Source organism: Etheostoma spectabile, chromosome 4, assembly GCF_008692095.1.
Source record: "Etheostoma spectabile isolate EspeVRDwgs_2016 chromosome 4, UIUC_Espe_1.0, whole genome shotgun sequence".
In the NCBI taxonomy this organism is placed as follows: domain Eukaryota; kingdom Metazoa; phylum Chordata; class Actinopteri; order Perciformes; family Percidae; genus Etheostoma; species Etheostoma spectabile.
In genome coordinates this window covers 20,513,015-20,534,428 of record NC_045736.1, presented here as the reverse complement: position 1 = coordinate 20,534,428, position 21,414 = coordinate 20,513,015, and the positions used below count along the sequence as shown (strand labels likewise).

Genomic DNA, 21,414 nt, shown 5'->3' with positions numbered 1-21,414 from the left:
TTACGTCAACTTTAAATGAGAGAGGTAGCCTGTCTGCATTAAAATGACCATGGACCCCACACACACAGATGCACATGCATGTGTGCGCACGCACACACACACACACACACACACACACACACACAAATACACACACAGTCTGCACAAGGATTTGAAGGTACTGCAATATCGCCAACAATAATGTTACATTTTCACTATTATTTGAAGCTATTGTACACACCAGTATTAAATAGTGTCTATGAATCGTGCTGCAAGCTTGGCATTTCATTTCAAGTTAAGCCTTAAGCCCTGCCTCAGTGGTTGATTTAGTAATGTTACATTAAAGGTTTAACCCCATATCATAACTTTAGAGTAAAGCTTCTCCATGCACTTCATTGTTCAACCTTGCAAACAGGACTCATACGTACATCTCTGCAGATAAAGAAACTAACTAACTATTGATGGTTTCACAGCACTTTTTGGTCCATGATAAAGATCAAAATCCTTTCTTTTCTGATTTAAAGGTGCTATAACGTTGTAACTTTGATATAGAGAATACTTGTAAAAATTGCTCCTGGTCAGTTTGCTAATTAAATGAGTGCTTTCAAAGTTATATTAAACTAAAAACAATAAAACATTTTTATAATGTAATCCTAAACTGTTAATTATTTTTGCTGGTAGCTGGGAGTGTTGCTATAACATCAGTAACTATTCTTTGACCTCTGTCATCATTAAGTCCTGATTCAGACTTCGTGCAACATTGCCAAAAACTTGTTCACCAGAAATAATGGGTTTTGACAACTCTTATTCTACTAACAGGGACAACTGGATCTAGTGCATTTAAAAGGATAGAATAACTGCAGAGTCATAGCTCTGCCCCAGACGCCCAGAATATCAATAACGTGTTCCATTACTGTAAAAGGAATGAGAGACAGAAAGACAGAGAGGAGAGAGGAAGGGAGACAGATGGGCGGGGGGATTAAATCAATGTATCCAAGTGATTCAATTTAGGCTACAATTTCTTATTTAGGACCAGGTAACAGAATCCTTGACACACAGTTGATAGTAAAGTTAAGAACATTACATGTGCAAATAAGAGTGAAATCATACACTGTATTGATACAGTATATATGAATCATGTGAAGAAACAAAACAACAACAAAACTGACTGACTGAGTAACCAGTGAACATGTGTCAATGAGGGCAAGCATCAGAGAAGGAGAGGAGGGGAGGTGGTGAGAAGACACATCTAGGTATCAAAGCAGAAATGTGGAAGCCAGTCTGGCCTCCTGCCAAGTGCTCTGATAAAAAGGGTGGAGCTGTCGAGACAGAGAGAGGCAGGGTCTAGCTCTTAAGGGTAGGGAGTGGCCAAAGATTGTATGCTCATGAGTGATTGAGAAAGGAAGGACTCATGTGGGTGGGGTGAGGAGAAATAAGGGAGGGGGATGTGTCAGGATGATGGGATAGCCAGCCTATGTGCATAAAAACCCACAGCACTCTTCAATCTGATGTACTGTTGCATCACGAGCATCTCCAAGCCTCCAGCTCTCTCTTCTCAGAACAGAACGAGACCAACCATGAGCCACTCTTCAATGCATACCTCAACTTCCTACAGGCGCACCTTTGGAAGCCCACACCCCATTTCCATGTCCTCTTACTCCCCTGTATCCTCCCGTATGCCCATTTCTGGGGGTCGCTATATGCGTTCAATGTCACCCGTGGTTGCATCCCGCTCCACCACCTACCAACAACAGCGTTCTCGCTCCACCGCCCAACCCCCTCGCCTTTCCTACGACAAGGTGGACTTCACCCTGTCTGAAGCCATCAACCAGGAGTTCCTAACCACCCGCAGCAACGAAAAGGCCGAGCTGCAGGAGCTCAACGACCGCTTTGCCAGCTTCATTGAGAAGGTGCGCTACCTGGAGCAGCAGAATGGTGCACTGCAGCAGGAGCTCAACCAGTTCAAGGGCCAGCAGCAGCATGGTCAGCCCAGCCGTGCCTCTGAGATCTTCCAGGAGGAAGTGAGGGACCTGCGCCGCCAACTGGATGCCACCGGAAAGGAGAGGGACCATTACCAAGTGGAGAGGGACAACCTGGCGGAAGACGTGGTCCTGCTCAAGCAGAGGTTGGTACCAACATGTTGAGAAAGAAAAGTATGATGCATGAAGAAATGAGATAGATAGATAGATAGATAGATAGATAGATAGATAGATAGATAGATAGATAGATAGATAGATAGATAGATCCTTGTCTACAGCAAACAACAGAACCACTACAGAACATATGGCTTCAGAGAAAGTTGCATCATTTTCCAAACCATATTGTCCCAACCAAGTCAAAGGTGAAATTCCAATATTTCATAACTGTTTTGTACAAGTTTAGCGGGGGTGTGGTAGTGATGGTGATGTAGGGCGTGGCACATGTGCCGACTGGACACCACAGAGCGGCAGCATGATACAGGACAGTGCACTGCATCTTGCACATGAGATTGTTTCTCATGTGCAACATGATTCAGTAAAAATATGTAAGTTTATATGTTTACTGAATGTCTTGTGCATTGGCATGATTCAGCAAAAACAAGGAGGAAAGCCTCAGTACATGACAGCAAAGTGACCCACAGAAAACTCTGTACTTGTACTTGATGCCAAATTAGATAAAGAAGTGTTTAGTGATTACCCTAAAATAATGCAAATGTATGGACTTCTGGAAACACACACAATCATGTAGTCACACTCAGAGATTATAATAAAAGGAGGATGGATGGATGGAGTAGACACAGGGTGGGGCGGGCTGAGATGTGGGGAGGGGAGAAAGAGAGGAAATGGGACCAGAGGAAGAGAGTTTGGATATCAGGCGTGGTAAGAATAGCGGCAGGAAAAATCAATGTGACTCAGTGACTCCATTAGGTTTGTTTTCAGTGTCCCTCTGTGCTAATGGGATGGCGCCAGAGACCCCATTAGGACAAAAGGACCCCTATAACACAATATGAATTAAAGATGAGGAAGCAGGGCCCACTATGTGATGCTTTTCCCACTAATCTACTTCATGTACAGTCTGGACATGACTTCTGTCTGACAGGACGGATGGAGCCAATTAGTCAGAGAATGAGCAAAAGTGCGTATTGGGCATTGTGATATAATTTGAGATGAGTCATCACGATGACTCATGGATTGTAACTGAGTTTGCTAGAACATTATGAAATATCTTTTTTCCATTTACTTTTGTTCATTCTTGCAGGAGCAGCCAATTGGGTTAGAGGCAGAGTACACACTGGACAGGTTGCCAGACTATCAGGGTTGACATACAGAGAAAAACAACCATTCACGCTCCCACAGCTACCGGCAATTTTTGTTCAATATTAAAATGACCATTTCAAATCTTTAAAAAAGATGGGAACTGTGTGGTCATAACAGTATTGAGTGTGTGCAGATGACCTTATTGAACTGTAGAGAAACCACATTAGCTGAAAGGAGCAGCTGCTGATCCCACTGGGCGCACTCCCAAACCCTTTTTACAGGAGAGTGAATTAACAAATTGATCCAGAATGCTGTTTGCCAGCTGATGCCTCGGTGCAACCTTAGACAGCAAGGGGGTTCTTGGACAAATTTGACACGTTCTCTCTTCCCTTTTGATAAAGAGGACATTCTTGGAACCTGAAGGAAACCTGTACATTGTTTGAAATATTTTGTCTTGCTCCTTTGTCCTCAAGGTTGGAGGAAGAGGCCCAGAAGAGGGCAGATGCTGAGCACAACCTGGTTGCCTTCCGCAAGGTAAACGCTCAGCTCACTGGACCATGATTACCTTATTGATTGAAGTGTCCTCAGGCTCTGATATCAGGTCAAAATGGACAGCTTTGCTCTTCATCTCCAACACTTCCACAATGGTGACAATGTAATATGGTGGGGCAGATTCATAAATGCCTATACTGCTGCAAAGGAAAGAGACTATAGGCACTTTTTTATAGAAATATTTTTCCCCCATGGCTGCAAATTCTCACAAATCAAATGGTGTATTGCCATTTTTTTGTCTTTAATTTAATTACTTTTTATTTATTTATTTAACAGTGTTTGTCTCATGTAAAAATTAGGATGTGGATGATGCCACATTGTCCCGTCTGGAGCTAGAGAGGAAGATTGAGTCTCTGATGGATGAGATTGAATTCCTCAAGAAGCTCCATGATGAAGTAAGTGACACACAAACACTCACACACAGAAGCGGCAGAAATGCTGAAAAGTAATTTTATGCGCTCAACTATATAAATGACGTTACATTTCTGGGATTGTTCAAGTGTCGCCGGAAATTCCGCCAGATTCCCCTAATTTTGGCCAAATGTCCGTCACCTTCCGCTTTCTTTGTGTTGCCATTTTAAACTCTGTTGATTTATGAGGACTAACGTTAAGTGCTCCTCAGATCTCTGCAGGGTAAATCCAGACAGCTAGCTAGCCTTTCTTTCCAAGTTATCTTTTGCACAACTAAAACAACTTTTGAACCTACTCATGTTCTACCAAAACAAGTTTCTTCCCGAGGCTATTTTGCTACTTGGCTCTGCTCAGCGCTTAGCGCCGTCAATGACGATTGTGTCTGGTTTGAACAAATGCCACTAAACCAGAACACGTTTGTCTCCCATCCCGGAATGCTGTGTGGACCAGCCAGACCCTCCTTCGCAGCGCTGTGGAGGAAGGTCTGGCAATGCAAGACTAGCGTTTAACTAACAAGCTTCAACTGATTAATTTGTCTTCAGTAAGTGTCACTTTGTGAAATATGATTTTATTCTTTTTTTAGGTTAAACAAATGAGTGGGTGGATACCACTGCACTGGCACTTTTGACAGCCAAGAAAAGCAATGGAAGAACAGTGCAATGTTTTTTTTTTGACAATATTTTGTCCATATCTTGGTATTATCAGGAAATCCAGGACGTACAAGTGAGTGTCCAGACCCAGCAGCTGAAGATGGAGGTGGACAGCAGCACCGCCAGGCCTGACCTAACTGGTGCGCTGAGGGATATCCGGGCCCAGTATGAGACCATTGCCTTGAAGAACATGCAGGAATCTGAGGACTGGTACAAGTCCAAGGTAGGCAAACAGACAAACTGACAGTAACACATGAACATATGAGCACATATATATTATTGTGTGCTTTCTTTTGTTCCTGCAGTTTAATGATCTGACTGAGTCTGCAAAGCGCAACACTGATAATCTGAGGCAGGCCAAGCAGGAGGCCAATGAGTCCAGGAGGCAGATTCAGTCTCTTAGCTGTGAAATTGATGCACTGAAGAACACGGTGAGCCCAAAAAACACCTGTCCTTTGTGTAGAATAATCTATGATTATATACATCACACCCTCTTATTGCATTGTGTCTGCTACTGTGTTTCTCAGAATGAAGCTCTGCTGAGACAGATGCGTGAAATGGAGGACCAATTTGGCAATGACATTGGCAACTACCAGGACAATGTAGGAAGGCTGGAGGATGAGATCCGCCACCTGAAGGACGAGATGGCTCGCCACCTTCGGGAGTACCAGGACCTCCTCAATGTCAAAATGGCTTTGGACATTGAGATTGCAACTTATCGTAAACTGCTGGAGGGGGAGGAGAGTAGGTGAGAACAAAATGTGTCTCAGGTTATTTGCTGTTTTAACATGATTTTTTGAAAATCTTTTATCCCTTTTTGCTCCTGATTAGAGACAAGATGGGCAGTATCTAGAATGCAGTTGTACATATAAAATTAACTAATAAAAAAAAAAAGTGATTTCCTTTCTAACTTTCTGGATGTTGATGTTTTCATCTGACAGCCAAAAATGTTATTGTTTTGTTTCTTGTCTAGTTTTCAGTCAATTACAAACCTCAGAGTAATTAATATGCAAGTCTAACCTCAAATAAAGCAAATTTTCACAACCAGCTTTCATATTCCCTTTTCAGAATTACTGTTCCCATGCTCAATATCGGCATGAGCAGTTACCAAGGCGACCGAGGTAAGCTATAGTTCTCTTTCTCCAAAATATAACATGAATAAAATCCTTTTTGCCTTATAGCATTGAAACATGTGAGGAGCCACTAATTATGTAGGTTTTCCCCCATTGTGTAGGCCTATTCCCATATCAAATGTTTTCCTAATATTACTTAAAGTGACTACATGTACATTTTTAATGTTTCTAAAGTCATTTTTCATACAATGGCCTTAAATTACCTGTAACAGCAAACAAGACAAACAGTGAAAAGAATGCTATTTTTACATAATTTTTAGTAAGGCATCTGCCCGGTTCAAATTTTTCCCGCAAAGTAACAGAATGATTTTTAGCAGGTAGACGGCACTACAGTAAAACATTGCGACACGTCACAGATTTCTTTGTAACACCGGAACAGTTGTGTTAGCTACAGTGTTAGCATATGTCAGCGGAGCCAGGTAAAAGGAAGCAGGAGATTTCTTAATATAGGCCTAATTGTATGTTAATGTTACTTTAGAAGTTATCTGTTGTAGTTATAACTGACCCTGGGGCAGGCCCCATCAAAGAAAAAAAGAAAGTTAAACGAAGAAAAACTAAAAGAGTGAGTCACACTCTGTCAGGTTATTAACAGTGTTGTGTTTGCTTACTATTTTCTTTAACCCTTGTCCTCCTGTAGCATTACTTGTGTAAAGCGCCCGTGGGTTTCATATAATGTATTATATGAATACATATGATAATATGATGCTATAAGTTATTATGACGTTGGTTGCTTCAACAAACTCTTAATGCTTTGGCTCGTGACACAGTGATACCCAGTTTAGCTCACAAGACAGATAAAGTCGGCGGATGTAATTTAATTTAAACTCTAATGTAATTTTCCAAAATGCACCTTGCGAGTCAATTTTGTGTAGTACTGTCGAATCAACCAGTTTTTTTGTAATTTGAAACCCGGGGTGCCTGAGTTCCACCTTCAAAGTGAATCTTAAAAAAAAAAAAAAAAAAAAAAAAATTCAGAAAGGCAAAACTTCTATTTTGTGAAATTAAAAAAAATGTAGAAAAGCAGTGCTTTAATCTGACTTTTCACAGACTATGAACACACTCCAGGCAGCATGAGCAAGAGGACTGTGGTGATCAAGACCGTTGAGACTAGAGACGGAGAGGTACAATAATTTATACAAAAATAACCAGCTTCATATATTGATACTTTAAAAAAAAATTTTTTAATTTATTATCCGTTTCTTTTCCATCAGGTGGTGAAGGAATCCAGGAGGGAGAAGGAGAGAGAGTCAGTCCGAAACGACAAGGATGACAAGGAGGACAAGGACGACGAATAGAAAAAAAAACTAATAGAAAGTGTGAAGGCCAGAGCCACGAGAGAAAAAAAATACATGAAATAAATGAGGACCCCCCTCACCGCCAAAAAAACAAATTCTCATATAGTCCTCATTCCTACTAGCTGTGTTAAATCATCTAGCAGAAAGTCTCTCAGTATAGGCGCTATGTTGGATGAATCCCTTTAGACAGTGTCACTTTGGTGCTATTTAAACCACCCAATTTTGCTAAACATTTCATCTTCATCATCACGTCATCTGTAGGGCTATGCAAAGCCACTTTATTAACATATGAAAATATGACAGTCACCAGTTCAAAAGACTATTGTGAATGTGCTTTGCAATGCTGTGTGTATTTGGCACGATTGATGAATGAATATGTAAGTGCAAATAAACTTCATTGGCACAAATCTGTGCCCACAACTCACTATGAATGTACTAGTTTTTATATGGCTACTAATTTTCTGCGTGGTCAATGAAGGCTTGTATCATGTGGACGCGCTGGCAGTAGTGTTGTCATTAAATTGAATTTCTCATGGGGCGGCAGAATCTATAGCTTTAAACTTAAGGGTAAACACCTTTACCATACATCCAATTTCTCAAATGTGTTTAAAGCAGGTATTTAGAGCTGCACTTGCCTGATCAAAACTACAAGAACCTTATTGTTGTCTGCAGACAGGTTTGTAAAAACACCAAATGGTTTATTAGGAAAATTGTGCTTGGTTATAAAATGTACAGTAGACTACCTTCACGTTGCTTCAGTTCTTTTAAGCCTGACTTGTTATTAAATCTGATTGTCCAAAGTTCTTCTTTAACAATGTTTTTCTTTCAGTGTAAATGACGGAGCTTGGTGTGTATGTGTGGCTCCTGTATGGTGACATAATACACTTTTTAGTTATAACTACTATCAAATATACAGTCCATGGCATGGCCTATTCATAAGGTAACTAACTTACTGTACCCTTCATACAAACAAGGAGCTTTGTAAACAGGAACTACTTCTTACTGGCAGTATTTTTGCCCGACGTACAACCTCTCAGGCGACCGTCTAGCTCAAACTGCAAGTATATTCCACTACATTCTCACAGTTTAGCACACCTAAACGTCAACCATTGATCGGGTCGTAATTCTATTTTCTTGCCTCAACCTGGCACCGGCAATTCAGTAATTTAAGTTAGCTTTGGAGTTTGTTTGGTAGGGAAAGCCATTTGGTTAACCTGGAAACGTGCCGCCTGTAATTCTGAACTCAGGGCAAACATTTATCCGCAGTGACACATTCTACATCCGCTTTCTGGGTTTTGGCGCGAGACTTGTCTGACTCTCAGATTTGTGAGCTATCTGACTGAAACCCACCCTAATAACTGAAGAGCTCTTAATTGTATACTCCACCGGTTTCTGAACACGGAACCTGTCGAGGAACAGCGTTCAAACTATCTGGTAAATAAATCCATGTTGTTGTCGTCTTTTCTCTGAACCAAGATTAAAAAAAGTCACTGGTCGACTAACGTTAACGGGAGACTGCTGTAAACTGCACCGTTAGCAATATGTGGAGAACAACTGTCCTTTGTGGATTAGCTAGTGACCGTGGTTTATATAAATCTCTGAGTAGTGTACTAGCTAATACAATTTGTTATAAATTTGTATTAATTTTGAACTGTGTTTTGGTGTTTTATGTAGCTAAAGCACTTTGAATTGCATTGCTGCTGAACTGTGTTATAGCCTACACATAAAGTTGCCTTGCCTTACTCTATAATAACAGTCATTGCTGGTGAATGTGATAATGTTAACGTTACCATACGCTGAGATAGATTCTCCAACCTCCTGGTTGTATCCAGTGGGTTAATGTGAACATTTTAATGTCGTAATAAATGTTGGTAGCTCTAACGTTAGTTTAATAACTAGCTATACCTAGAACCCAATCAGTTAATAAGCAAACCTGAAACAAGTTTGATGTCCTCTCTGCAAGACACAGATGAGCCAGCTCGAAAAGCTTAAACTACTTTATAAATGTAACAGGTCATGTTCAGAATAAAACGGACTGTGTAAAAGTTTATTATTATGTGCAAGTTCACCACCATTAGCAAATTTAGATTAGATTAATCTAGCCCAAAGAATAATGGATGCTGAGGCGGAGAATAAATGTAATTGGAGTATTGATTAGATTAATTTAGAAAAGGGGAAGGACTAGATAAGCATGATCCTTCTTCCTACTATTGTTTGAACTAATTATTAATTTGTGTTCTGCATGTTCACCATTATTATTGATTGTTTTTTATTTTTACACACACACACTGTAATAAATAGTTAAATTAATAAACAAAATCTAAAGTTCATAGTAATCAGCTTTTTGAGATACTCTGTTGATCTTGATGTGTTGGTCTGTCTGTATCCTACTGTGTGGTTGATTAGACCAAACCTTCACCTTTAGGCAGTCTGATGGTGTGTGGACTTAATTAGAATGAATTGTGAGCTCTTGGCAACGTGCACTGCTCTCGGCTATCTGGAGGGAGACACCTATCACAAAGAAGCTGATTGCTTGGGTGAGTTTTAAGTTGAAGTTTTTTATACATATTCCTATGCTTTTCCTGCCTCCTCAGAGGGAAGGGGAATATTTTGTTATTAATTAAGAACAGCAACACTACTGTCCTTCTCTAACTGTTCTCTCTCTGTGTGCAGAAAGTGTAAAAGACCTGATCAGGTATTTACGCCATGAGGACGACACTCGGGACGTCCGCCAGCAGCTGGGTGCAGGCCAGATTGTCCAGAATGACCTTCTGCCTATTATCATCCAGCATGGACAAGACAAAGCCTTATTTGATGCCTGCATCAGGTATAAACCTTAAATTGAAACTTCTCTCTTGAACTTGAAATGTATGCTCATGAATATTTATAACATGAGGGTCATAGGATCTTATAAAGTGGATTTTTGATGCACCAATACCAATATTGTGATACATTATTGCCATGCTGGTACCAAATATTGTTTTATTAAACATGTCATCAGATTTACTGACTGTTTTTTCCTCAGGCTCATGGTCAACCTCACTCAGCCTGCAATGCTTTGCTTTGGTAAAGTCCCGGATGACCCAGTGTTTAGACATCACTTTTTGCAAGTGACGTCTCATTTACAAGCCTGTAAAGAGGTATTAGATCTCAGTCTAACAATAAGAAGTTATGCTATTACTCTAAAAACTAATTTACTTTTAAAATGTACCGTATTTAACAGTAAGTACTTTTTGTGTCCTCTGCTTTTATTTCCAGGCATTTGCCAGTGAAGCAGTGTTTGGCATTTTAAGTGAGACATTATACACGCTTCTACAATTGGTGAGTGTTTCACTGGTAAAAGAAAAACGTTGCATTCCCGTCACCGGCTTCCCAAACAGTTCTGTTTATCTGCGTGCTTCTTCCTGTTTGTCGTGACTCACCTTCTCTTTCAGGACTGGGAGCAGAGACAGGAGGAGGATAACCTGCTGATAGAGAGGATCCTGCTGCTGGTCAGAAATGTTCTTCATGTACCTGCCGACCCATGTGAAGAGAAGGTCAGACTTTAATGTGAATACCAATGTGATCATATAAGAGGCAGAGCTAAAGTTACAGTATTTGAGACTTTACCCTTCATCCTACCTGTACTTCTTCCCTAATCTGTGTTTCTCCTGTAGAAAGTAGATGATGATGCCAGCATCCATGATAGGCTGCTGTGGGCCATTCACATGAGTGGTTTTGATGACCTGATCAAGTTCCTGGCGTCGGCCCAGAGTGAGCAGCAGTGGAGTATGCATGTGTTGGAAATAATCTCCCTGATGTTCAGAGACCAGGTTAGACAGAAGAACCTTTTTAGATGAACACATAGGTTTCCAGCTGTTCTGTGTTTGAGCTCTTGTTCTTTCCCTGCAGACGCCAGAAGCTCTGGTGAGCGCCGGTCAGGCTCGAACAGCAGAAGAGAAGCACAGAGACACTCAGGAGCTGGAGGCACTGAGGGAGAAGGAGCTCGCAGCCAAACGCTCCCGTACATTACAAAGAGGAACCAGGTAATATCAAGTTTCTATAAAGTCACCACATTATTCCAACCAGAGCCAAAATGTTTCATTTTCCAACTTGGCCTGAAAAAGCCCCTCCATGTTAGTTACAGGTGTTTGTAGGTGTGAGACACACACTGAGCTGATGTGTCAGTTTGTTTAACAAAAGAAAAACACAGCAATTGTTCCACTGATAGTAATGGACCAGAACCACATCAAAACTTAATTTAACACTTTATATTACTGAGTAAAAGATAAAAACAGTTCTTCCGTTATAAAAAAACAAGTAATAAACACTAAAGGCTGAGAATGTCAGCCAAACTGCAGGCACTGGGAAGGTATAAGGGCAGCTCTTAGGCCAGTCTCTCTCTCTCTCTCTCTCTCTCTCACTCACACTCACACTCACACACACACACACACACACACACACACACACACACACACGGTAGCTAGAGGACTTTCCTTTATTAATCTGTACATAGGCATTGAATCCTTCATTCAGGTGGCTGCATCCCCCTGCTGCTTTGGCCTCTGTCGATGTGTCCCGATCTGCACCACCACTCGTTCGTTTGCACTTCCTTGAGTTTGTCACTGCTGTAAATGCTCCAGACTGTATGCTTATCTCCATGTCCTCTGCTTTTCAGTGTGCCTACTTCTCTGCTGTTTTCTCCTTCAGTCCGTTTCTTCTCCGTGTTCCTCCCCTTCGTCAGAGTTCCTTTCTGCTTGTCTCTTCTCCATTGTTTCACATCCGTTTTCCATCAGTTCCTCATTAGTTCTCCACACCTGTCTTTACTCAGCCCATCAGTCCAGGCGGGCTGTGTAAAAGTCAAATTGAGGGGCTGCAATGTTGTCATAGTGGTGTATGTGTGTGTGTGTGTATGTATGTGTGTGTAACAGTTCATGCAGTTATTTTATAAAATGCACAGCAAACAGAATTAAAATAAACATGCATTCACTAAAATCCTTAAAAACACCCGTGCTATTAGTTAAATTAAAAAACACTGTAATGGCAATTCACATGGAACACTCAAGTTAGTGGCACACAGGGGTAATATATATATCGACATTCTTCACCTTTGACATGCGTGTGTGAATTTTATTCATATTCTTTCAGACACTCTCGCTTTGGAGGGTCCTACGTTGTTCAAGGCCTCAAGTCGATTGGGGACAAAGATGTGATTTATCACAGAAATGTTCACAATGTGAGTAGTGAGCTCCTGTAGTGATACCAAGCAATCTTGGTAAAGTGATGCTTGTATGTATTGAATATGAATCTGTTTTTTTAGTTCAAAAACTATACTCATGACATGGGCAAAGCAGTGAGACGTGTTCCCAAGAGGAATCGACAGGCTCGGGAATGTAAGGACAAACGTCGCTCGGCCTTAAATGTTCGACTCTTCCTGCGAGAGTTTTGTGTGGACTTCTTGGAGAACTGCTACAATCGCCTCATGTACCTTGTTAAGGTCAGCTGCTGTAACATTAGTGACTTAGTTAAAAAAAAAAAAAAAAAAAATCACTCTTTTTGTGTCTTGTTTGGTAGTATACAAATGGAAAATAGGACAGTTAATAGGACAGTTTTTATAAAACTATGTTGTGTAAAAATCCTTTGAAAGAAGATGTCTGATATGTTCTTTCTTAAGTTTCTGTCTACATTTGCGGACCAATTCTGTAAAAGTTTCACAAGGCTCGTTGGAATTACAATAGAGTCACTTTGTATTCCTTGTCTCCTCTACAGGAAAGTCTAATTCGAGAGCAAACTCAGCAACATGACGAGACGTACTACCTCTGGGCGCTCAGCTTCTTCATGGCTTTCAACCGTGGCAATGGTTTTCGTGCCGACTTAGTTTCTGAGACCATGTCCATCCGTGCTTTTCATTATATTGAGCGCAACATCACCAACTACTATGAAATGATGCTCACAGACCGCAAAGAGGCCACATCCTGGTCACGCAGGTAAGAGAATCATTAGGAAGCTGGTTAATAGAAAAATGTCAAATCTCTGCGTTGGTCCCAGACTTATATCACTTGTTCTTTCTAGAATGCACTTGGCACTAAAGGCGTACCAGGAGCTGCTGCTAACTGTAAATGAAATGGACCGCTCACAGGATGAAAGCATCCGTCAGAGTTGCAGCGTAATTAAAAGTAAGACGCTAACAAACATTGTTGACAAAACGTTTTTTTTCTGGGTAATGAAGTTCAGACAGACTGTGTACATTACTGCATAATGCATCTAGTATATGGATATGCTACACAGTTTTCAATCTTGTTCTAAGTCTGAATTATGGAAAAGGGGTTGCCTGTCGTTGTCCTACTTGCCTCATCTACTGTATTTACCCTCACTTTCTAGGCAACATATTTTACCTGATGGAATACAGGGAGATTTTTCTGACCTTGCTGAGGAAGTATGATGAAACCAGACAGCCCCAATCCTACCTCAAAGACTTGGTGGAGTCAACACATCTCTTCTTGCGCATGTTAGAGCGCTACTGCAAAGGTCGCAATAGCTTGATGGTTCAGGTATGTTCTTGTGCTAAATTTGAAGCGTGTGTAAATTCTTGCTATTAGTCCCTCTTATTATTACTATATTAGTCCCTGCTTAAAATATTCATATCTAACTCCATCAAATCTGCAGAAAAAGAGGGTTAGGCGAAAAAAGTCTCGAGGTCAAAAAAAGCTCTCGGCTGCAGAAACTAGTCCAGAGTCTTTGGCAGAGACTTGGAAGGTTGTGGAGGAAGAGCTGAAGGCTTCAGGGTTTCAGGTCAGTTTGAGAATCAACATCTACGGGGAGCAGAGGGCTCCCGAAATCAATGACAGCTTTTTTCTGGTACACAGTGGAAAGGGCCAAATTTACCAACACTGAACACCACCGTTTTGTCTTCTGTGGGCAGTTGTCAGAGTCTTTAACTGAAAGCATTGTGCCATTTGATGCCACATCTGACACTCCTCTTGAGGAACAGCGCACTGACGCCATGGTGCGGGTGCAGGATGCCCTGCTGATTCGACTGGGACCAGAAGCACTGGGGCTGCTGCGTGCTGCCAGGTCAGTGAGACTCAGCCATCGACCCCTCAGACTAATCACACTTGTTTAGCTATTAAAGTATTTACCATCTTCTTGGCCTTTCCAGGGAAGTGTGGCCAGAGGGTGATGTGTTCGGTTCAGCTGATGTGGAACCTGAGGAGGAACTGGAACTCCTGAAGCAGATCCTGTATGCCAACCTGCCAAGTAAGATTTTGTTTTTAATTTTTTTCTGAATGTACGTTTATGTATGTGAGCTTTCTGTATCAGAGCATCTATGCAGCATTCAAACCTTGCATTTCAGGGTCACCTCCTCCTGAGCCTGCTGCGGAGGATGATGATGATGATGATGCATTAGAGTTAGAAGAGGAAGAGTTGCAGTCCGTCCAGGTTTTCGAAAAAGAGTTCAACTTTCTAGACTTTATCAAGAGGTGAGGAAACCAGTTGTAGCAATAGTCTTGCATTGCCAGACCTTCTTTCACACCGCTGCGGAGGAGGGTCTGGCTAGTCCACACAGCATTCCAATTTGGGAGGGGAAACGTACTCTGGTTTATTGGCATTTCTTTAAACCAATCCCAATCGTCATGGGCGGTGCTAAGTTCCGCATAGAGCCATGTTGCTGCTGCACAATCGCCTCAGGAAGGAATTTGTTTTTGTGGAACTTTTACGTTTAAAAGTTGTTTTAGTCATGCAACAGAAAATTCAGATTGGACACATAGTCTAGCTAGCTGTCTGGATTTACCCTGCTGAGATCTGAGGAGCAGTTAACCATAGTCCTCGTAAATCGTCCGGAGTTTAAAATTCTGCACAAAGAAAGCTTAAGGTAATGGACATCAGAAAAGAAGGATACACTGCTTAATTTCCGGCGGCAACAGAGCAATCCCAGAAGTGGAAGGTTGTGGATATAGACTATAGTAACAACAACCTGCCACTGCATCCCGAAAAGTATTGTTGTGACCTTCCTAATGGGGCATGTTACCTTTCTCTTACCCCTCACAGGTTTTCCAACCCCAGTGTAGTGCGTCCATACCTCCTCTTATTAAAATCATACTCCAAAAACACACCTCACACAAACCACTGCATCGCTCGTATGCTGCATCGCTTGGCTGTCGACCTCAAAATGGACGCCCAGCTTTTCCAGTTGTCAGTCTTCAACCTTTTCAACAAGATCCTGAGTGACCCCGCTGCAGCTGCTTACAAGGTACAGTAATGACATAGGAAAACCATTTTTATATGTTGTCAAGCTAGCTGTTTTAGACACAGGAGCTTACTTTTATTTTCTCCTTCACAGGAACTGGTGACCTTTGCCAAGTTTGTTCTGAACCGTTTCTTTTCACTGGCAGCACAAAACAACAAGGCATATGTTGAACTGCTGTTCTGGAAAAATGTGGGAGCCGTGCGTGAGATGACTGAAGGCTACGGCAAAGACGGGTTGGTGCTTGTTTTTGCACGTCTACAATTGTGTGTCATGTTAAGCTGACCTTTGTTACCAAGTTACTGGTAAAAGACGTGGTTGTCTAAGACTATAGGACATTTATTGAAACATGGCAATTACACTTAATACAAAGTAGCAAAGTGTTCTGCTTTTGTAATGTTGTGTCTCGTTGTCCTTAATATGTCAGAGAGGGAAAGAAACCAACATGGACTGAAGAGGAGGAAGAGGAGTTGCGCAACCTCTATGAGGAGCACCGTCATTCTGAAGGTCTGTTTGTTGTATTATAAGTTACAAGATGCATTTTGCACACTATGTACTTATCTATATTCTTCCGTTGATTCTGTTGATTCTTGTGTTTAGCGCCAGATATAGTGGAGACTCTGCTGCCACTACTCAGCGACAGCACCCGCACTCGGCGCCAGGTTGTAATGCAGCTAGTGCACATGGGGCTTGTGGACAATGCTAAAGAACTGAAGAAACAGAAGTATGTACTCCAGACAGAATGAATAATATGTTAGTGCAGTAATCCAGTGAGGAATAGATTGCAGAATGGCTCAATACACTGCAATTCTTTTCCAAAAGGAAAGGAACCCGGATTGTTCTTTGGACTGAGGAGCAGGAGGAGGAGCTGCAGATGCTCCATGAGGAGTACAAAGACTCTGATGGTACCAAACACCATGACATCATTGTGTAGTGCATGAGAAGAAAATTAAGTAGCTTTTACCTCTGTCCTCATTTCCAGTCTCAGGAATGCTTCATGCGTTGTGTGGTGTTTTCACAGATGTGCTGGGTAACATCATGAAGAAGCTCACAGCCAAACGCTCCCGTGCGCGCGTGGTAGACAAGCTGCTCAGTATGGGCTTGGTGTCCGAGAGACGAGAGCTTTATAAGAAGAGGAGTCGCAGCACTAAAGGGACGAGCTCTGGAAAAGCAATGGTAAAGTTATTTCAGATGTACTTCCTATCTTTTACAATAAGACTATAAACCCGATTAAGAATGGGGGGGGCAAAAATAAATATACATCCTAAAAGAATCACATATATGACAAGTTATAGTTTAAGAAATGGTGTTGCTACACGTAAAGCTCCCTCTTTCTCTGCCGCAGACTGAAGAAGAGTTCCTAGAAGGACTAACACAAGGGTTAACAGATGATCCTGACGACAGAGATGAGGAAGATGATGAGTCTGAAGAGATGGAGGAAGATGAAGAGCAAGAAAGGGAAACATCACAAAATGGAGGAAGGAGTAGCCGAAGCTTGCACTCCACAGTAGAGAGGAGACCTGATGTAGGCACCCTGGTGTACGCTCTACAACAGGAAGGTGAGGCAAAGGCCTTCTGTGCTTTCTTTTGTTGGCTGTATATAAAATACCTGAAGACACATCTTTTTAGACAACCTTTAAACTAGCAGTATGGCTTAGTGTTCTATGTGTTGCTGTTTTTATTTGTTTTTACTGTAAAGCCCTTTGTGACCCCTCTTGTCAGTGAAAGGTGCTATATAAATAAAATGTACTTACTGTATATAGGTCATGTGATAATGTTTGTTAAGTCCTTGTTTAGTAAACCTTTTAAGACTACAGGAATAAATTATTCTTCTATTGTGTACTTTTTGGATTAGTTTCATGCTGTTGTTTTTTTACAGGCATGTCTGAACCCTTGTTGTGGTTACAGAAGTGTCTAAACAGAACAGCAAATGACCGTGAAGAAGATGGTAAGTGCAATTGTCCAACAAAAAAAAACTATTCATTTTGCATGTTATGTTTATACTCTATAGAGTGTTGAAGGGATGAAGTATTTTTGTAGCTGACCTGGAAGTTTACATTGCCCAACAAAATCAATGGGATTAGGGACCCAAAAAGGATCATGTTAGGCTTATCAACTATCAGCACCTGCCTTTTTAAGACTTCCAAGTTTGCAAGTTGGGTATTTAATGATTTTATGTTATCTGTCTGTATATCTGTTGACCACAAACCTTATATCAGGAGTCTAACCAAACAACCTAAATTAGAAAAAAACTTTGACTTTGAAATGAGGGAAACGGAAGTGCAAAAAAACTAACTCATTACCAGGTGTTAGGACCCTGCTTCATTCTATTGCAAGTCTCAGGGAAGTTACAGTATGTGCAAGAAAACCTATTGGGATTAGTGCCTGATAATGAAATTGTTGTGGTTATTCACAAGGTTTCTCCCAGGATGTGCCACTAGTTCCTCTGACAGAGGCAAATGAAGAAGCCATGGACAACAAGAGCTTCCTGAGACTGCTGCGCAAACTGGGAATTCGAGCACCTGCAAATGAACAGGTGTGGCTTTTATGTGTTGTTTTAATATCAAATGAGTAATTTTACCTCATTCTAAGTAAATCCCTTTGATCTGCTCTTTGTGCTTTTATTTGAGACTGTGTTGGAGTTCTTCATTTTGATTGCAAAATAACACTGCAAAAAAAATGTAATAGAAAAATAATTAAATACCTAATGTCTAAAATACATTTTTTTTTTTTTTTTTTACTAATCGGTAACTAGGAGACCTTTTGGAGGATTTCAGCAAAGATCAGTGTATCCCAGCTCCAGAGTGCAGCTGCAGCTCTCAGTCCAAGAGAGGAGGAACCTAAAGGCAGCGAGGAGCAAGACGGCTCCACAAGTCCAACTGGAGAATCACAGGAGACGGAGGAGGTCTCAGGGGAACAGAGAGCTCAGGTTCTGAGAACTCTGCTGCTGAAACGCAAGAGGAAACACCACTCATCAGAGCATACAGGTATGTGTGGGTGCTATCGATTCTGCACCTTGTTTCATATGACAGCAGTTAATTACAGCTCTGTCACGTAGTAAGTGTTAAGTTACATGGCTGCTAGAATAGCTTGCTTTGGCTAATCTAGCAGGAAAAAGGAAATGTCTATGCTTCAATTTCCTTAGAATATAACAGAAATCTACTGCATCCACTTTGCAATGGCAACGTTCTCACAATCAAGTGTTCTGCAACTGGAGAAGCAGCACTATAATTGTGATTAATTGTTTCACTCTTGTTTTGCATCTCAAAATGGTGAATATAAGAACCTTAAAAATCATAAACATATCCAGGTTAAAAAAAAAAAAAAAAAACTGATACTTATAATAAGATTCCTCCGTTATGCCAGTTCAAATAACTTGGAAGCGACATGTGCACTACACCGCCAGCAATACCGATGGGACACTGCATGCTTTCATCTACTGCTAATCAAAGATGAGTCAAGGATTGAGATGACTTTGTTCTTGTTATTCCAACTTTTTTGTTGTATTTAGCTCCTGTGTCAGATTTCACTCCGGCTGAGGATACAGACCGTACGTATGAAAGGTGACTCATTCATTGTTTTTTTGTAAATCAGTTAAGCCAAACCACAGCTGAGAAGTGTCTATTTTTAATTCTGAACAACACTTAATTCTTCATCTATTTCTTTTCACATCAGGTCCCAGGAGACGATCTTAACTAAAAGAAGCAGAGTGTTGGACGATGATGAGGAGAATGGTATACCAATGTTTTTTATTCATACTGTGTTTATGTGTGTGTGTATATTATTGTTTCAATATGTTAATTGAATTATAACTGGGCACCCAGCAAGAAAACTAAAGGTTAAAAGTATGTTTTCACTCCTTAGTTCACGCTAAGCTTAACATCTGTGCTACAGCAATCTATCACCAATAACAAGCCTCTGACAACAGTGGTGTGTCATGACTAAACTGCAACATTTAAGCTCACACATTACTGTCTTTACAGAGGATGAGTCCACCACTGCAATGGATATGGAAACCAGCGTTGATGCAGATTCAGACAGGGAGGATATCTCTGCTCCTGTGAAGCGTAGGCGGAAGATGGTCTTAATTGATGAAGAGGACGATGAGGATTAGTGACTTTCTTTAATGGACTTTAAAAACTGCAGACAGGGGAGACATAAAAGGCCCTCTCTTTGCTCAGGGGGGGAGGTCTGTTGTCCAGCCAGTGGAAACTCTATTAATGGAATAGCAAACAATCCAAAGAAGCAGGCCCTTAGACCGGCCCCTGTGGATACATAGATCACATAAGCAATTTCATTTGGACATCTCCTCAGTAAGCTTGATTGGTGCCTTTTATGTAGTTTATCACTGTTTGATAAAATTGCAGCTGCATTTGTACTTTTTGGTCATTTCCAATGCTTTGGGTTTCAGAGTAAAATTAATTTCTACTCAAGAATAAAAGCACTCTTGTCAAAAAAATTGGCTCACTTGCAGCTTTTGTCATGTCACGTTGTTGCATTGCATCATTTTAAACACTAGAGGGCACTCATATGTTGAACTATCGCCTCTGAATTATTTGAATACCTGTATGTAGAAAATGTACTTTGTACGCTTGACTAAATTGTATACCCCTAACATTGAGTTTTTGAACAAAACTTTTAGTATTGTACCTCTGTAGTGAAGGAGGACAGGCTGAATGAAATTGGGAACAGATTAAAATTTTAGTCTGTCAATATTTGTATTAAACTTATGCAAACAACACAAACAAATGCTTTTTGATTGAGTTTTCTTCAACACAGGGATCATGCGTATGCATGGAGTCGCTGCCTGTAGTCCACATTTTGCAGCTGTGTCGGAGGTGGGCTCTTGTCCCCACATCTGGACCATGTTAGTAACTTCCTGTCACATCATCTGCTCTGCCCCCCAGGCAACAGAGCCACAAGCAGACCTGAGAAACCACAGACCATGTGGTAAGCATGTGAGCACAATGGTGGCTTGGTGTAGTTTATAAAACAAAAGATTAAAGGTACATCACTTCCTTTGCATAGATAACTGTCCCAATATATCTCCATGTGTTTAAAAAACAGGTTCGGACAGTTTGTGTATTGAATATACAGGGATGACTCATTGTTTTGAAACCAGAATATAAAAGACTGCAACAGATGCTATATACAGTCATTAAATCATGCAAACTTTCAGTAAATGGAAGCCATGCTTTTCTTGGTGAAAAATAACTCCAGATCTTTTTTTATTTAAAAGCTGCAGAATGTTACAGAAATCACTCTTGAATTTTTAAGTTGTAACATTTTCCTCAGCAATGACCTCTTTACTATCACTTCAAAAATATTACCTTGGTTGAAAATATGCCTAAGAAAACCTATTTTATCCATATCTCAACCTCACAGATACCTAGCCGCAGACTATTGTTGCTGCCTATCCACAAAAGGGTTATTGTTAAAGTTAAGGTTGTAGAAGGTCTTTAGTGATTCTCCTGCTGTATGTCACCTTGGGGCACAGTCTAATTTAGGTAAATTATCAGGGAAATGTACTTGTCTGTTTAGCTGGGGGGAGAAAAAACGACCTGATTTGTTTGTCACATGTTTTTCCTCCAGAACTTGCTCGTATTTAACTCAGCTTCATGTCGCAACACAACAAGACACATATAAGCCATGTCAAAGTAATAATCTGTCATGTTTATGATGGACTCAGTCCAGTCAAACCTGACTGATCATACAATGATCTCTACATGTAAATGTTGACTGTGAACACCCTGCACCTGGTAAACAATGAACACCTGTGGCTGTAGTTGCTGAACTGTTAATGTGGTGGTCATGAAGTCAATGGGCGTGACTATAAATAAATAAATAAACACACACACACACACACACACACACACACACACACACACACACAACCACCCCTCCCCTCTCCCACTTTGAATGTACCAACACAGT

General features: G+C 40.9%; 2 protein-coding genes across 4 annotated transcripts; both read left to right on the top strand.

Annotated features, from left to right (window-relative positions):
• Positions 1 to 1,454: 1,454 nt before the first annotated feature.
• On the top strand, positions 1,455 to 7,658 carry LOC116687228 (plasticin-like). Its single transcript, XM_032512420.1, has 9 exons — positions 1,455 to 2,104; positions 3,689 to 3,749; positions 4,067 to 4,162; positions 4,884 to 5,051; positions 5,134 to 5,259; positions 5,356 to 5,576; positions 5,897 to 5,949; positions 7,009 to 7,082; positions 7,173 to 7,658. Exons 1-9 carry the CDS (start codon positions 1,488 to 1,490, stop codon positions 7,254 to 7,256), a joined length of 1,500 nt encoding a protein of 499 aa, XP_032368311.1. The 5' UTR covers positions 1,455 to 1,487; the 3' UTR covers positions 7,257 to 7,658.
• Positions 7,659 to 8,545: 887 nt separating this feature from the next.
• On the top strand, positions 8,546 to 20,005 carry LOC116687212 (protein timeless homolog). Of its 3 annotated transcripts, none has more exons than XM_032512352.1 (30): positions 8,546 to 8,690; positions 9,682 to 9,793; positions 9,930 to 10,083; positions 10,282 to 10,396; positions 10,515 to 10,577; positions 10,691 to 10,792; positions 10,913 to 11,068; positions 11,148 to 11,281; positions 12,384 to 12,471; positions 12,556 to 12,732; positions 13,005 to 13,222; positions 13,308 to 13,411; positions 13,617 to 13,786; positions 13,902 to 14,027; positions 14,158 to 14,309; positions 14,395 to 14,492; positions 14,590 to 14,716; positions 15,285 to 15,486; positions 15,577 to 15,716; positions 15,908 to 15,987; positions 16,081 to 16,204; positions 16,303 to 16,385; positions 16,502 to 16,656; positions 16,826 to 17,039; positions 17,360 to 17,428; positions 17,898 to 18,016; positions 18,236 to 18,467; positions 18,992 to 19,043; positions 19,156 to 19,214; positions 19,464 to 20,005. In XM_032512352.1, the coding sequence occupies exons 2-30, from the start codon at positions 9,712 to 9,714 to the stop codon at positions 19,592 to 19,594; spliced, it is 3,726 nt and encodes a 1,241-aa protein (XP_032368243.1). In that variant the 5' UTR covers positions 8,546 to 8,690; positions 9,682 to 9,711; the 3' UTR covers positions 19,595 to 20,005. The 3 variants fall into 3 exon arrangements, with proteins under 3 accessions (XP_032368243.1, XP_032368244.1, XP_032368242.1); XM_032512353.1 differs by having other exon boundaries at positions 9,663 to 9,793; XM_032512351.1 differs by having other exon boundaries at positions 9,658 to 9,793.
• The last annotated feature ends 1,409 nt before the right edge of the window (positions 20,006 to 21,414 follow it).

What these genes read in the sequence shown, in the direction of transcription:
- LOC116687228 (XM_032512420.1), top strand. Translation starts at nt 1,488, where the DNA reads ATGTACTGTTGCATCACGAGCATCTCCAAGCCTCCAGCTCTCTCTTCT. An exon ending in GTGGTCCTGCTCAAGCAGAG is followed by an intron (nt 2,105 to 3,688) that starts GTTGGTACCAAC and finishes TTTGTCCTCAAG; the next exon opens with GTTGGAGGAAGAGGCCCAGA. An exon ending in TTGATGCACTGAAGAACACG is followed by an intron (nt 5,260 to 5,355) that starts GTGAGCCCAAAA and finishes TGTGTTTCTCAG; the next exon opens with AATGAAGCTCTGCTGAGACA.
- LOC116687212 (XM_032512352.1), top strand. Translation starts at nt 9,712, where the DNA reads ATGAATTGTGAGCTCTTGGCAACGTGCACTGCTCTCGGCTATCTGGAG. An exon ending in GTACGCTCTACAACAGGAAG is followed by an intron (nt 17,040 to 17,359) that starts GTGAGGCAAAGG and finishes GTTTTTTTACAG; the next exon opens with GCATGTCTGAACCCTTGTTG. An exon ending in CCACTCATCAGAGCATACAG is followed by an intron (nt 18,468 to 18,991) that starts GTATGTGTGGGT and finishes TGTTGTATTTAG; the next exon opens with CTCCTGTGTCAGATTTCACT.